This window comes from Cupressus sempervirens, chromosome 5 (genome assembly GCF_028749045.1).
Source record: "Cupressus sempervirens isolate cs-2001-9-10 chromosome 5, ASM2874904v1, whole genome shotgun sequence".
NCBI lineage: Eukaryota > Viridiplantae > Streptophyta > Pinopsida > Cupressales > Cupressaceae > Cupressus > Cupressus sempervirens.
The window spans coordinates 1007955341-1007968745 of NC_143122.1; the positions used below are offsets into that span (position 1 = coordinate 1007955341).

General features: G+C 32.1%; 1 protein-coding gene across 1 annotated transcript in view; it reads right to left on the reverse strand.

Annotated features, from left to right (window-relative positions):
- Window positions 1-13405, reverse strand: part of LOC149559344 (cysteine-tryptophan domain-containing zinc finger protein 3-like) — a 48573-nt gene that overhangs the window by 19643 nt on the left and 15525 nt on the right. The window contains 4 exon segments of the mRNA XM_089831353.1: window positions 127-1391; window positions 1530-1655; window positions 2496-2503; window positions 2957-3029. Coding sequence (XP_089687479.1) covers window positions 127-1391; window positions 1530-1655; window positions 2496-2503; window positions 2957-3029 — 1472 coding nt within the window.

Consider the following 13405-nt stretch of genomic DNA (forward strand, 5'->3'; position numbering starts at 1 on the left):
TTTTATTTCTTAAAGAGAAAACAAATGCACAATTTCCAATCAGAGAGTAATTTCTCCCTCTGAGAACAGATATACATATTTAAACTAGCATTTAACCCAGTATCAATGAAAACCAAAAGGACTTACAGCCAAAACATCATGTCGCAAAGCCAATTGTCTTGTTGAAGGGGAATCTTTAGTCCAATTGGGCATAAGCGCCATTTCCCACATGCATCACAACACACCCAATCATCTAATCCAGAATCATCGGTTGCTGTATTCTGAGTTGCAGCTTGTTCTGACAACAACTTAGTATCGTGAGCTTTGATAGTAGATGCATGCTCTATTTTTTTCTGGTCATGTTCATTGGCAACATCCCTTCTCTTTCCCCTCTCAATACCAATTGAAATTTCTCTAGCAAAATATTTTTTCTTTGCTTGTTTTGTATTCTCTTTGCAAAAAGCCATGCTGATTTCTTTCTTGTGGACAAATTGTTCATTCGTACAATTCGCAATGTTTCCATGTATGTCCTCCCTGCTATTGTTTTTTGATTGCTTCTTCTGCCCTTTGATAAAAACTGATTTTTCAATTAATGATTTCTTAAATTTTCCTTTTGGAACTACCTTGCTCTCTTGCTTCATTGTTTTTTTATTAACATTAATGCCATTTGTTTTTTTATTTTCCATGTCCACGCCCTTTACATGTTCTGTACTGACAAATTCATGAGTGGCTACACGTCTGAGAACATTTTCTTTTGGAATTCCTTTATTTTCAACATCCAGCACATTCTTTTCCTTGTAAGTACTAGCTCCTGAAAAACCTAACTTACTCACTTCATTGAGTGACTTATCAATCTTTCTTACGTTAACAACGTGCTTATGGCCTTTCTCCTTTCTGGTTGCTGTTTCTGGCCCATTTGCCCCACCTAGCATTGATCCCTTTACTGTCTTAGATGGCATACGAGGATGTTGAGGAGCAGCAGTAATCTCCAAATTTTCACTTTTTGATAGACAAACACTGAAATTCTTTCCATTAGCTAAAACATTTGGTTCTTCAAGCGATAGATTCGTTATGCTTTGAATATTTGTCTTCGCATTATGAGCAATTCCCATATCCGGCTTTCTTTGATGCATTTCCTTCATTGAAAATTTTGATGAATCCTTTGACACCAAAGATGCTTTAGATACTCTGAACTTTGTTCCCATATCTGTCTTTACTTTCTTCAGTTTATCACATCTGAATTCAGAATATTGCTCTTTTTCTGATTCAGAAATGCTGGCAGTGGTCTCTTTTCTTGGTGTCGGAGCTTGAATTACTTTCCCATGTAATGTGGTATCATTATGAGATGAATTTATGCAAGCAATTGAATCTCTTCTCCAGGCTCCATCAGTGATTGCCAACCTTGAAGATTTCTGCAACATACACATCATAAGAAAACATTTTAAGTCGAACTAGAGACAAAAACTATATTTATACAATGCTTTTCCACCAGTCTTTCAGTATTTACAATAGCTTTAGAAACAATCTTCAACAACAAATATAGAATGTACCTCCACAGCACCCTCGCTTGCAGTTGTTTGGTAATTGTAATTGTGCACTAGCCCAGCACTATTTTGTTCTTTAGGTGTTTGAGAATTATGTTCTTGTACTGGTAAAAAGGAGCCATAATTTCCAAACTGGCCCTGTACAATTCACACAATGGAAGGTTAATCCTAAAACAGAAACAATTTTACTTTCTCATTATTAAGTTATTAACCTAAGGCCACTACAGAACAACATATTTGCTGATGTATTACATCTGTTGACACAATGTGTATTATGCATATCAAAGAACAACATTATTATACTCCTCTTTCACAAAGTCCACCAACAGGATTCAAAACTAATTCAGTAGTACAAATTAAAATAACTATAAGAAATCACAAATTTAATTGCATTTTGAGTTACAAATCAGAGCAATACATAGGAGACAAAATGATATCCAGACTTTCTGCCATTAAGAAATAATACGCGAATTTTGTTTGACCATAATCTTATCCTTAAGGAAATCAAAAACTATATAACAAAACCAAAGATTGTCAAAGGGATGTGAACATAATTAAATGTACCCAAACAACATTACATTTAGCATTGCATTTTCAAGGTGAAAGGTATGACAAAAAAATTCATAAAAAATTCAGCACAAATATTATCAGTAATCAGTTCAGAAGGCAGTTTCTACATCTGATGTTTACATCTGATCCCCAAAGGGTATCTGTACCTGTATACAAATTAAGCATACATATTTAAAGTAATCAAATACTAACATGAGAAATGGATATGCAATGGGCAAAACATAATTCTTTGTTTGTTGTCAGGGTAATGTTGTTTGTCAGAGACAATAAAGTTATATGCACTAGTTACAAGATTAGGAAGTCTGATCATTATCGTGACTGAATTACTTCTAATTGGCCTAAATGACAAATCAATTTTGTAGCAAAGTTGTGACCCATGAAATAAAAACAAATGTCCCAGACCTTAATACCTTCATCAATAACTGAAAGACATAATTTACATGCATGCACTAATGATTGCAAGCATCATTGGAATGATTAAGAACCCATATACAGTGATAACAAAGGAGACATCTTCGACATTTGCCATGTAAGAAAACATTTAACTATATAAAAGAGATGCCAGACTATTCAAATTCTACAATACATTTGTACTATGCAAAATCTTGGATAGCATCCTTACAAAAGAAAATAAGAATCAGAGCAAAATTAAAACTCTAGTCAGAAACAAATTATATTGCTAAATGGCCAAAGAAACTAACCAAGAATATCAAGTTATAATGGCATGGTATAAAGTCCAAAAGCAAAAACATTAAAAAGAGCTCCAAAATCAGATTACATACTAAGAATCACTAGTCTAAAAACATATACCGACCAGTTGTAAACTTCAAATGCTTAAGTGAAACATAAGAGAAAAAGCATACCTCGCTTTTCACAAAGGTATTCCCCTTCAAAGTGACTTCGCATTTGCCCAAAACAATAACTAAGTCTACGTTCCTGTCATCATAAGGAAGAAACCATGGTTAGTTTTCTACAAATTTGCAACTTCAGCTTCCTTGGACAATATATGAACTCCCAAAAATAAGAAATGACAGCGGTAGGCAATTTCAACCCACCAGATTGTAATATCATTCTTCAAAAAAGACAATACTAAATATTTATGCACGTGAGAAAAAAGAAACATAGGAAAACATAAAGACAACCAGGATCTGCTCTATTTACCCTGCCAACCAATAAGAGCCAGAGTTTTGTTATTTGTGTTAGTACTGTGAATTTGTGTCAATTGAGAAGAGGACAGTAAAGCAAGGTTTACCAAAAAAAAACGGTGCAACAGCATGATAGGGATTGAGCAATCTTGCATATCTAAAAAGTGTTCCATATTGTTGTGTTATGTTTTGAAGTTTATGTTGTGTGTAATCTTGGTCATGTGTGTTTGAGAGTCTAAGACTACAAACAGATAGAGAGAATGAGGTGTAAGATTTGGAGCTGACAATGAGAAAAAAGTGATTCTTAGGCACAACTATGTTCGTAAACAGGGTTAAAGAGTACAGCAGAGAGTCTCTACAAATAGGTTGAATATTCAATAGTAGCTTTGGAAATGAATATATCTAATTTTATGGCATCAACATTTTGGATCACACTCCATGATCCATCATCAGGATGAGAGTGCTGGAGATGAGAAGTTCTAAGATTGTGGAAGAACAACATATAGCATTCAGATGATATCCATCATAACGATGAATAATATCCATCATCTTACAAATTTTCATCTCCAGCATTCTCTCTCATCTTGATGATGGATCATGGAGTCTTCTATTTTCTTGTGCTTCCATTGTGTAACTTTGGGCAACTATTATTCAATTATTTATTTCACTTGCTTTCTATTTGTGTAAAATTGTATTATAGCAAAAGCCAAGTCTTGTGAGAGAGTTGTTTAGCTCCATAACAAAGTAATTTGTGCATTTTTTAAATGATAATCAATTGGTATCAATATTAAACAAAGGATAAAAAGGCTCCTCAAATATAGATTACATGCAAAGTTTCTCAATAGAAACAAATGACATAAAAGAAACAATCTAAATCAAAACTAACCACAAAAAGGAAAGATCCTAATAGAATGAACATTATAGAAAAATTACCTAGTTATTTTAACTCCCTTCTCTTAATGGTCATTCTACTAACTACCCTACAAAAGACTTGATATGGTCTACGAGTCATTTGGCCCCATATGCATAGGAGGCTAACTCCTCTTCAAAACTCTCTACAGCATAAACTTGTTGCTGAGACCCTCCCTCATTGGGCTTCTAATCAGCCAACCATTTTCTACAGAACTTCTGGACTTGACAAAATTCAAGGACAAATTGAGTGTCTTCCAACTTGTCATGTCCCCTAATCATGATAGTGAAATAGAGGAGTTCTAAGATAAAATAATATAGTTTGACATAATAATAATATGTTACTTAGATAAATATAGTAATATTGAATGAAATAATAATACTATATTATCTATTAATAATAATATATGATAATTAAACATATAAATATTATACAGGATCATAAATTTAATATGTCATAATATCAAATGCAATGTCTGAATAAGAAAGAGACTTATATAATAACTAGATAATGTGTTAAGATGAAAATATAAAGTTAATAATAATATAATATAAATAATATATTATTACAATCATATATAATAATATCATACATATACCGTATTATAATAGCAATATTAAAGTATGAAATGATAATCTAATATAATGATATTATGGTTAAGATATATTTTAATATAGAAACATTATTAATCAAAAGTTGTATATTAATTTCTTTAAATAAATAATAAAAGTTTCTCTATTATAAATTGTTAATATATTATTAAGAATAATATATTAAAAGAAATATAGTTGATATATTATTAAGATGTTATAACCTAATTATTAATATAATTATATTACATATTATTATTATATAATAAATGGAAAGACACAACACCTAGAATTAATTACTATAGATAGATTGTTTTAACATTGAGAGATCACCATTCAGCATGGAGAGTTATGGAGAAAAATAAAAGGAAAATACCAAAACAAGTCAGCAATCAAGAAATTGAAATAAATTAATGAAGGTTCCAGTTGGGAACATTACAATGGTATCAGAGAAGTATTTCCTACCATCCCATGAAGAATGTATCTAGATAAAAAATAATAATAATTAAAAGTGTATATTCTTGAGGTTTGAAATCCATCAATTGATCTCTCATGACATGTTCTTGCTAATTCAAACCAATATCCCTTGTGAGCACTTATATTATCACCGTTCAAAGAAAACTTGAATATGACCATTTATAAAATGGAGAAATTTGAACATTAAAGATAGCCAACAAACATCAATGAAGAAGAGACAAAGAATTTCAAAGGAAGGGAAACGATAAAATAAGAAAAGTAATTTGGAAAATGATGAAAGAAACTAATAATAAACAAATGCACTATTCTAGTGAACAAATAGTAATGAGGATACAAACAAGGAATTAATTCTTCTCATTTATGAATCTCTACAATTGGTACAAGGGAGCACATTCCTCAACATTACCAATTATATAAGTTTGTAAATTCACCATAGTACAATGATAAAGGGTTTATATCACAAGTAAACATATCGACAAGACTAAATATATATATATATATATATATATATATATATATATCAGTGGCCTCTTTATTAATGTAGCTCACAATATCATGAGACACAAAGCTATATTGAAAACTATGCATCAATAAGAAAAGAGAATGTTGCATGGACATCGACTTGTCAATTAGTAGCATATTGATAAAACCCTGAAATACTTCGCCAAACATTGAAGTTGTACCAAACAAATCACTTAAATTACAATGATAATTGTTATCAATAAGACAAGAGGAAGATATTCAATACCAACCTTATCAATAGAGATCTTCATTTCAATGGGACACTAAAACAATAAAACATTGTAGCCACATCAATAAGCATCCATCAACCTCCTATTTGGCGAAGATCGAAAACCTGCAATATTTATTATATCAATCATTATGAGGATCAATCACATATGCAAATCCTTGAATGATACAAAAATTGGATCCACAAGAAATTCAGACCATAAAATTTATAAAATGGATAAATAAGGGCCATACCCTACATAATAGATGGGCGAAACAATGAAAATATTCCACATAGCACGAGACAACAACCGAATCACAGTTTGAAATCCTCAGAAAAGAGTAATGCCCAGGTGGGGGCCATGATCCTAAAAATAAGGGGTAATCTCAATGGTTTTAATAATTCAATCAGTAAAGTCACCATAATGTTTAGGAAGGGCATCCAAGGTACGCATGATGATTATGCCTTTTCTTTTTAAGTTAGTATAATACTTATATACATTCAATTAATAATTATTATTATTTAATATAACAAAGCCTAATATTCCTATGGAATATTATTTCAAATATTTTCTTTATTAGGAAGAAAAGAAGTTAGTAAACTATATAGAATGAGGAGATTAATAAAGAATGGACTATTCTCATTTAGACTTAGACTTAGTAAGGTATAACATTAAGAAGTACCGATTCTAAAATGATCACAAGATTATGTTAATCAGTAAGAACTAGGTGGATAAGAGGGTAGGGCTGAGTCCTAAGGTAAGAGGGGTATATATTGATTCTTGGGTTTAGGTTTATCGAGCTATGGGACCCCACCACAATGTTCGAGGACTGTGGTATGGTATAGCATCTAGGCATGATGAGGGATGGAAGGTATCCATTTGAAAGGCGAGGACCAAGGTCTTGTCAAGCCTTTAATGTGATTTCCTTGTCCAATCCTCGGGTGACCTAGCCTACACATACAATGTAATCGATAGGATATGTATATATACATATATGAAGAATTATTTTGTTTAAATAATGCAATGATTGATTCCTTTGAAAAATAGGACACTATTATAAGCCCTTACAAGTAGGGACATTACAATGGAGCTATTTTTCCTAATTAAAACTATTAGCTTCTTTGAAAGTATACTTATATGTACCAACTTGTACTCCTTGGTATAGGTATATGAATGTGTACTAATGATTTTGTGGTTGCACGTTCATAATCAAGGAATTGCATAACATGTGTATTGTGTGTCTACATCGTGTCTTCATTTGTTTGCATTGTGTATGCTTTGTGTCTTCATGCATTAATGTGTCTTCTTCGCATATGCTTCGTGTTTTCATGTATTTATGTGCTTTCTTCATGTACGCTTCATGTTTGCAAGAACTCAAGAACACTTTAGTTTTTTCATGCATTAAGATATAAAATTCATGTATGTCTTATGGAGTCTTGCATCCTAGTATATACCATATATTTTGACTTTGTAAGAAAACATAGGTGTAAGTGATTATTGCTCGAGGACAAGCAATTTGAGGAAGGGTGGATTGTCATGTCCCCTAATCATGATAGTGAAATAAAAGAGTTATAATATAAAATAATATAGTTTGGCATAAAAATAATAATATGTTACTTACATAAATATAGTAATATTGAATGAAATAATAATACTATATTATCTATTAATAATAATATATGATAATTGTACATATAAATATTATATAGGATCATAAATTTAATGTCATAGTATCAAATGCAACATCTGAATAAGAAAGAGACTTATGTAATAACTAGATAATGTATTAAGATGAAAATATAAAGTTAATAATAATATAATATTATAATCATATATAATAATATCATACATATACCGTATTATAATAGCAATATTAAAGTATGAAATGATAATCTAATATAATGATATTATGGTTAAGATATATTTTAATATAGAAACATTATTTAATCAAAAGTTGTATATTAATTTCTTTAAATAAATAATAAAAGTTTCTCTATGATAAATTGTTAATATATTATTAAGAATAATATATTATTTCTCAATGTAGTAATATATTAAAAGAAATATAGTTGATAAATTATTAATATGTTATAACCTAATTATTAATATAATTATATTACATATTATTATTATATAATAAATGAAAAGACACGACGCCTAGAATTAAAAACTATATATAGAGAGTTTTAAAATTGAGAAATCACCATTCAGCATGGAGAGTTGTGGAGAAAAATAAAAGGAAAATACCAAAACAAGTCAGCAATCAAGAAATTGAAATAAATTAAGAAGGTTCCAGTTGGGAAAATTACAAACCAAGCCATCTCTCTCCTTACCCAAACACAAGAATCGAGTTCAACTTCAAAAATTTAATGTTTGTTGATAAAAAAATGACAAAAAGCTCTAGAATCGTGATTTTGTCAAAAATCATCAAAAGAAACCATTGCAAACTAGGACCATGATTTAGTGGAAAAATCATCAAACCCTCAATGCAACGTCGAGATTGCACACAATTTTGTGAAAAACTATCAAAAACTCCACTAAATTTGCAACAACTTCACTCACCCTAGAAACCCTAGGTGAGACTAGAAACACTTTGCAAGGAACCACAATTTTGTAAACAATCATCAAAATATTTTTTCAAAGATAGAGCCACAAGTTTGTGAAAATTTGTCAAAAATCTTTGTTTGGTAGAAAATGGGACAAACCCACAATGTTTAGGAAAAAATTGGGCAAAACCCTTTTGCATAAGAACAGTGAACCTAGGGGACTCACACCCTCCTCCAAACTTCGAAGTACTCATCACCGAGACATCCCCGAATCGAGTGCTTAGAGTACCCCCACCTTCGTCATTCCACACCGTGTTGCCGCTGGGATGTGTACTTGAATTTCTATTTCTAAAGGTTACTATTAGGTATGTATTATGTTACTATGCCAAATGTTCAATGGTTCTTGTTCATGTTAAAAAAATCTAAATTTCATAACTAGCATTTCAAGTTCTATATGTATAGTATACAACACCCTTTCGTGCCCTGTCGTTCCCTCTTTGTCGTCCCCCCCTCGTCTCAAAATTGAGACCCATTGTCCTCCCATCCTGGAAACTCGTCCGGGCATCTCATTGTCCTGACGTACCCAGTACTGGTGTTACATTGCATAAGAAAAAACATGTTAAACCTACAAAATCTGTTTGGGAAAAATTACATGAAAAACCCTTGCGACTAGAAAAAATCTACCACGCTAATCATAACTTCACACAAAAAACAAGACCCCACATTTTTCATGAAAAAATTGCAAAAAAAAAGCCTCATTGGTATAAAAAGAAATCTTCAAAAACCAGATTTTTGTTCTTGATAAATCAACAAAGAAAGCAAAAAACCACAACTTTGAATAAGGTAAAAAAACAATGAAAACCCCTGTACTAAAAATACTCAATTTTTGTTGAAGCAAAAAATCTATTAAAAAAGTCTTAAAAAAAATTCTATATATTTCCTTACAAAATGTTCAAGAAAAGTCACTAATATTATCCTATTAAAAAATCCGACAAAAGACAACAACTTTTGTTTTAAAAAAATTGAGCAAAAAACTTTTAAGAATTTTATTTATGTAGTTAAACCACGAATTTTATTGGAGAAACTTGCCAAAAAACCAACCTCTACTCTAATACTGTGAGATGATAATTGATTGATATTCAATATTAAACAAATGAGACAAAAGCTCTTTATATAGAGATTAAACGCAGAGTCTTCAAAAGAATCGAAACAGAAATGACAGGCAAAACAAACATTTTAAATAAGAACTAACTACGAAAAGGAGAAATCCTAACAATGATCATTACCAAAACAATTATGTTATTGTTTTACCAATTTTGTGTTTCAAATCAACAAAGAGCAATGGCCAACATAAGATAAGATAAGATAACAATATTAATGTCCAACAAGAGACCAACAAAGGGTCTAAGGGGCTGGAATATACAACAGGGAAGATAAACAACCCAACAGGAACACCAAATGGTGTCCGAGAAAGAGCAAACAAGAAAGGGAACAACAAAAAACAAGAGAAGGACTAAATATCCTTTCTCGGTACAAAGCAATCCAGCACCGAAGGATAAGGCCCTGGGCGACCAAGGGTCCAAGCCTGTCTCTGATAAGAAGAAGAATAGAAAAAAGTGGGTGGGAAGAGTTTTGTGTGTTGAAAACACCTTGCTGACATGTTGAGAATCATTTAAGTGAAGCTCAAAATCATGGAGACTACGCCAAAAAGAGCAATAATGAAGGACATTCATATGGACAAGAGGGAAGATAGCACTATCCCTCAAAAATTAGGCCTTAACTTTGGTGAATAAATCAAAATAGAAGATAAGTTTTTTAGAGCCATCATGAACGTTGTTGAAAACAAACCAAGGTTTTGTCTCAAGATCTACTCAAGTAACCTAAATATAGAAGGACTGGTGGAGTAAATAACAATAGTTGGAGAAACATTTTTACTTTGAATTAATTGAGAACCACAAATGTGTAAAAGATGAAAGCACATGTTGCATAGTGGTGCGACTTTGTGACCAAAAAAAAGATCCCATGCAATCGAGTTCAACATGATCAAGAAGCTCAAGGGGAAATTCATATTGTAGAAACTTCACAATAGCCTTGTTCAAGAAGCCCCATAATCTATGCCAATCATATGTAAAAGAATATGCAAAGGAATTTTAAAGACTCAATATCCAAGATAGTCACAAATATGATGAATAGGAAAAAGTCTCTAAACATGATGGGTTGTATATTTCAATTCCTGTCCAAGATAGATTTTGAAATATGCATTACATAGAAAAAACCTAACAAGTAGCACTTGAAGCAAAGAAATCCTAGACAAGACACAGAAGGTAAAGAAAGTATAAGAAGACAAACCTACATATAGAAGGAAATTGAAAAGCTGACTTTTACATAAAGCTCAACTGAAGAGCAAAATTCAAGCCTTAAAGAAGAGGAGGCTTCTAAGTAACTTGCCACAAATGTGGATGGCTATCATTAAGCATATGAGCATTTAAACAACAGGCAAAAGCAAGGTCAGTCAAAGAAGTGAGTGTTATTCGTATAGGCCAAAGAGAAGAGTCAAGTAAAAAGCAGAATTCCAGAGCATTGATAAAACTTGATCATGTGCAAAATGTTCACCATCCATAGAAGACAATGAACTATAGTGGAGGAAGAGCATCTTTTGCACTAAGTGCAAGTCAAGCAATAAATGTCAAATTGATAATCGATCAAACATTTGTATGACAATAGAGATCAAGTATTCCTCTTGTAAAGGCAAAACACAAAGACATAACCTCCAAGAAGGCTCCTCCAATAATCAAACTTTTGCAACAGCCTTATAACAAACAGTTGGCAAACATTCAAGAGTGCTGGAAACAATAAAAAGATGAAGATTATAATCCGCTATTACAGAAATCAGAATCACAAAATTTTAAATGTTCATTTCACCAACCTCTGAATGATACGAATCACAATTGCAATGATGAGTATGAAGAATACTAGATTGAGTCTCAAGGACTGAAGCCGCAATCATTAAAAAGATACGGTTGTGATGAAGTTTCCAGCCATAGTGAGTTGGTCTGATGTAATTTCTCTCTCAGAAAATGTGTTCCAGCCTAAATGTATATGTAGTTCTTTACTGCAAATGCATACTGTGTGCGCAAAAGGTTAATATCCATAGTGATAATTCTTGAATGACTGATGTATGTTCCTCAGAAGAAATGATTCAGTTCTTTATTCTTCAGCAGATTTTAGATATAGCTAGTCATACTTGAAATGTTCTGAAAGTGATCTCACCATAGACAGCCTGAATGCTTTCTTCTTCAACAAATACTACACTTTTGTCCAATCCACTCCTCAGCTCGTGCATTCTAAATATTCATTGCAGTCGATGTCCCAAAGGAGTCATTCATTAGCGATTCCCACGCTTCATAACAGCATTATTTATCCAAACTTCCACTAATAAGTCCAATAGCGAGTTCTGAAATGAACTCGCCTCTTAATTGGAAATTAAGGTTCCGTCCAACATCATATTCCAAAGAGTTTCCTCCTTAGAATGACCAGTCACTAATTTCCAGCAACAATGGAGAAGTAATATTGATAAGATAATCACATAGCATGCTCTTGAAGGAAGACAAGGTTCATTTATACTCCAAGTGAACCTCCACACTCAATGTGGGATAAATCATTCTTTACTTCTAATTCCTCCTTATGAAGAAGCTTTTCGAACAAGCTGGAGAGCTTATTTAGTTAAAGTAACTTTATATTATCATTTCGCAAAGTTGCTTTATTAGAATGACTTAGGTTTCATATCATAAAGTCATTTAATATAATTAATATTATACAAGTTAAGCTTGTTTTACTATAATAGTTTAACTAAAACTATTCAACCCCTACTAATTTCCAATGTCGACTCATGGCAATAATCCATCCCCTTTCCAAGTATAGATGTAACATCCTCTTTTCCTGGGTCTTAACTAACATCACATCATATCAAACAAATACAGTTAATACTTCATATTCATAGGAAGATAGTTATAACAGTTATGTTCATGTGAATGAGATTAATGGTTACAAAATAGTTAAATAGAAAATTTCGTAACTAACAATTTGAAAACACCATCAATGATCTTAACAAGGGAAAAATCTACATGCCGTAGAATTCAAAATAGAAATCCGTCTAGGGATGCTTCTGCAAAACCCAGGTTAACACATATATGCCACTTAGGAACAAATAGCTATACCACTTTATTGAAACACCATTACCATTATATCAATTAGGGCATCAAATACCACTGTATCATTTAGGTCATCAAATAGCATTGTATCATTTAGGGCATCAAATACCGCTGTATCATGTAGGACATCAAATACCACTGTATCATTTAAGGCATCAAATGCCACCGTATCATCCCTTCAACTTCCATTGCTAACTATGGTAATAACATTCAATTAGAAAATATGCTCATATTCATTATTCACATAAATGAAAGACTGAAATACTAATCCATCAGATAAACCTATCTCTTGCATATCGATATATTTCATGTTCAGTTGGAAGATCAACCGATCTAAGTGGTTACCAATTGCATTGACAAGGAAAGTTACTTTCATTAAAGGAAATAACTAAATCGATGATATAAATCAATCCATCATATCTTCTACTTGTATAAACATCATCAAAGTAAAAATACATGTTACCAACAAATTTTTGAATGCATAAGTCATCTTTCTCTGGTGCATGTCTTGGCATCTTGTAGCAAGGGGAGACATTGTCAAGGGCTTAACCTCCCAATCGCAGACCATCAAAATATCCCCACAAATCTCATTCGAGAAAGACCCTTCCTACCTGGAATAGACATGGAACACCTTGTCCAGCCACTGAGCATTCTGGTTCTTAATTCCACCACTCGACTTGGCAACAAGGTACATATTGGACA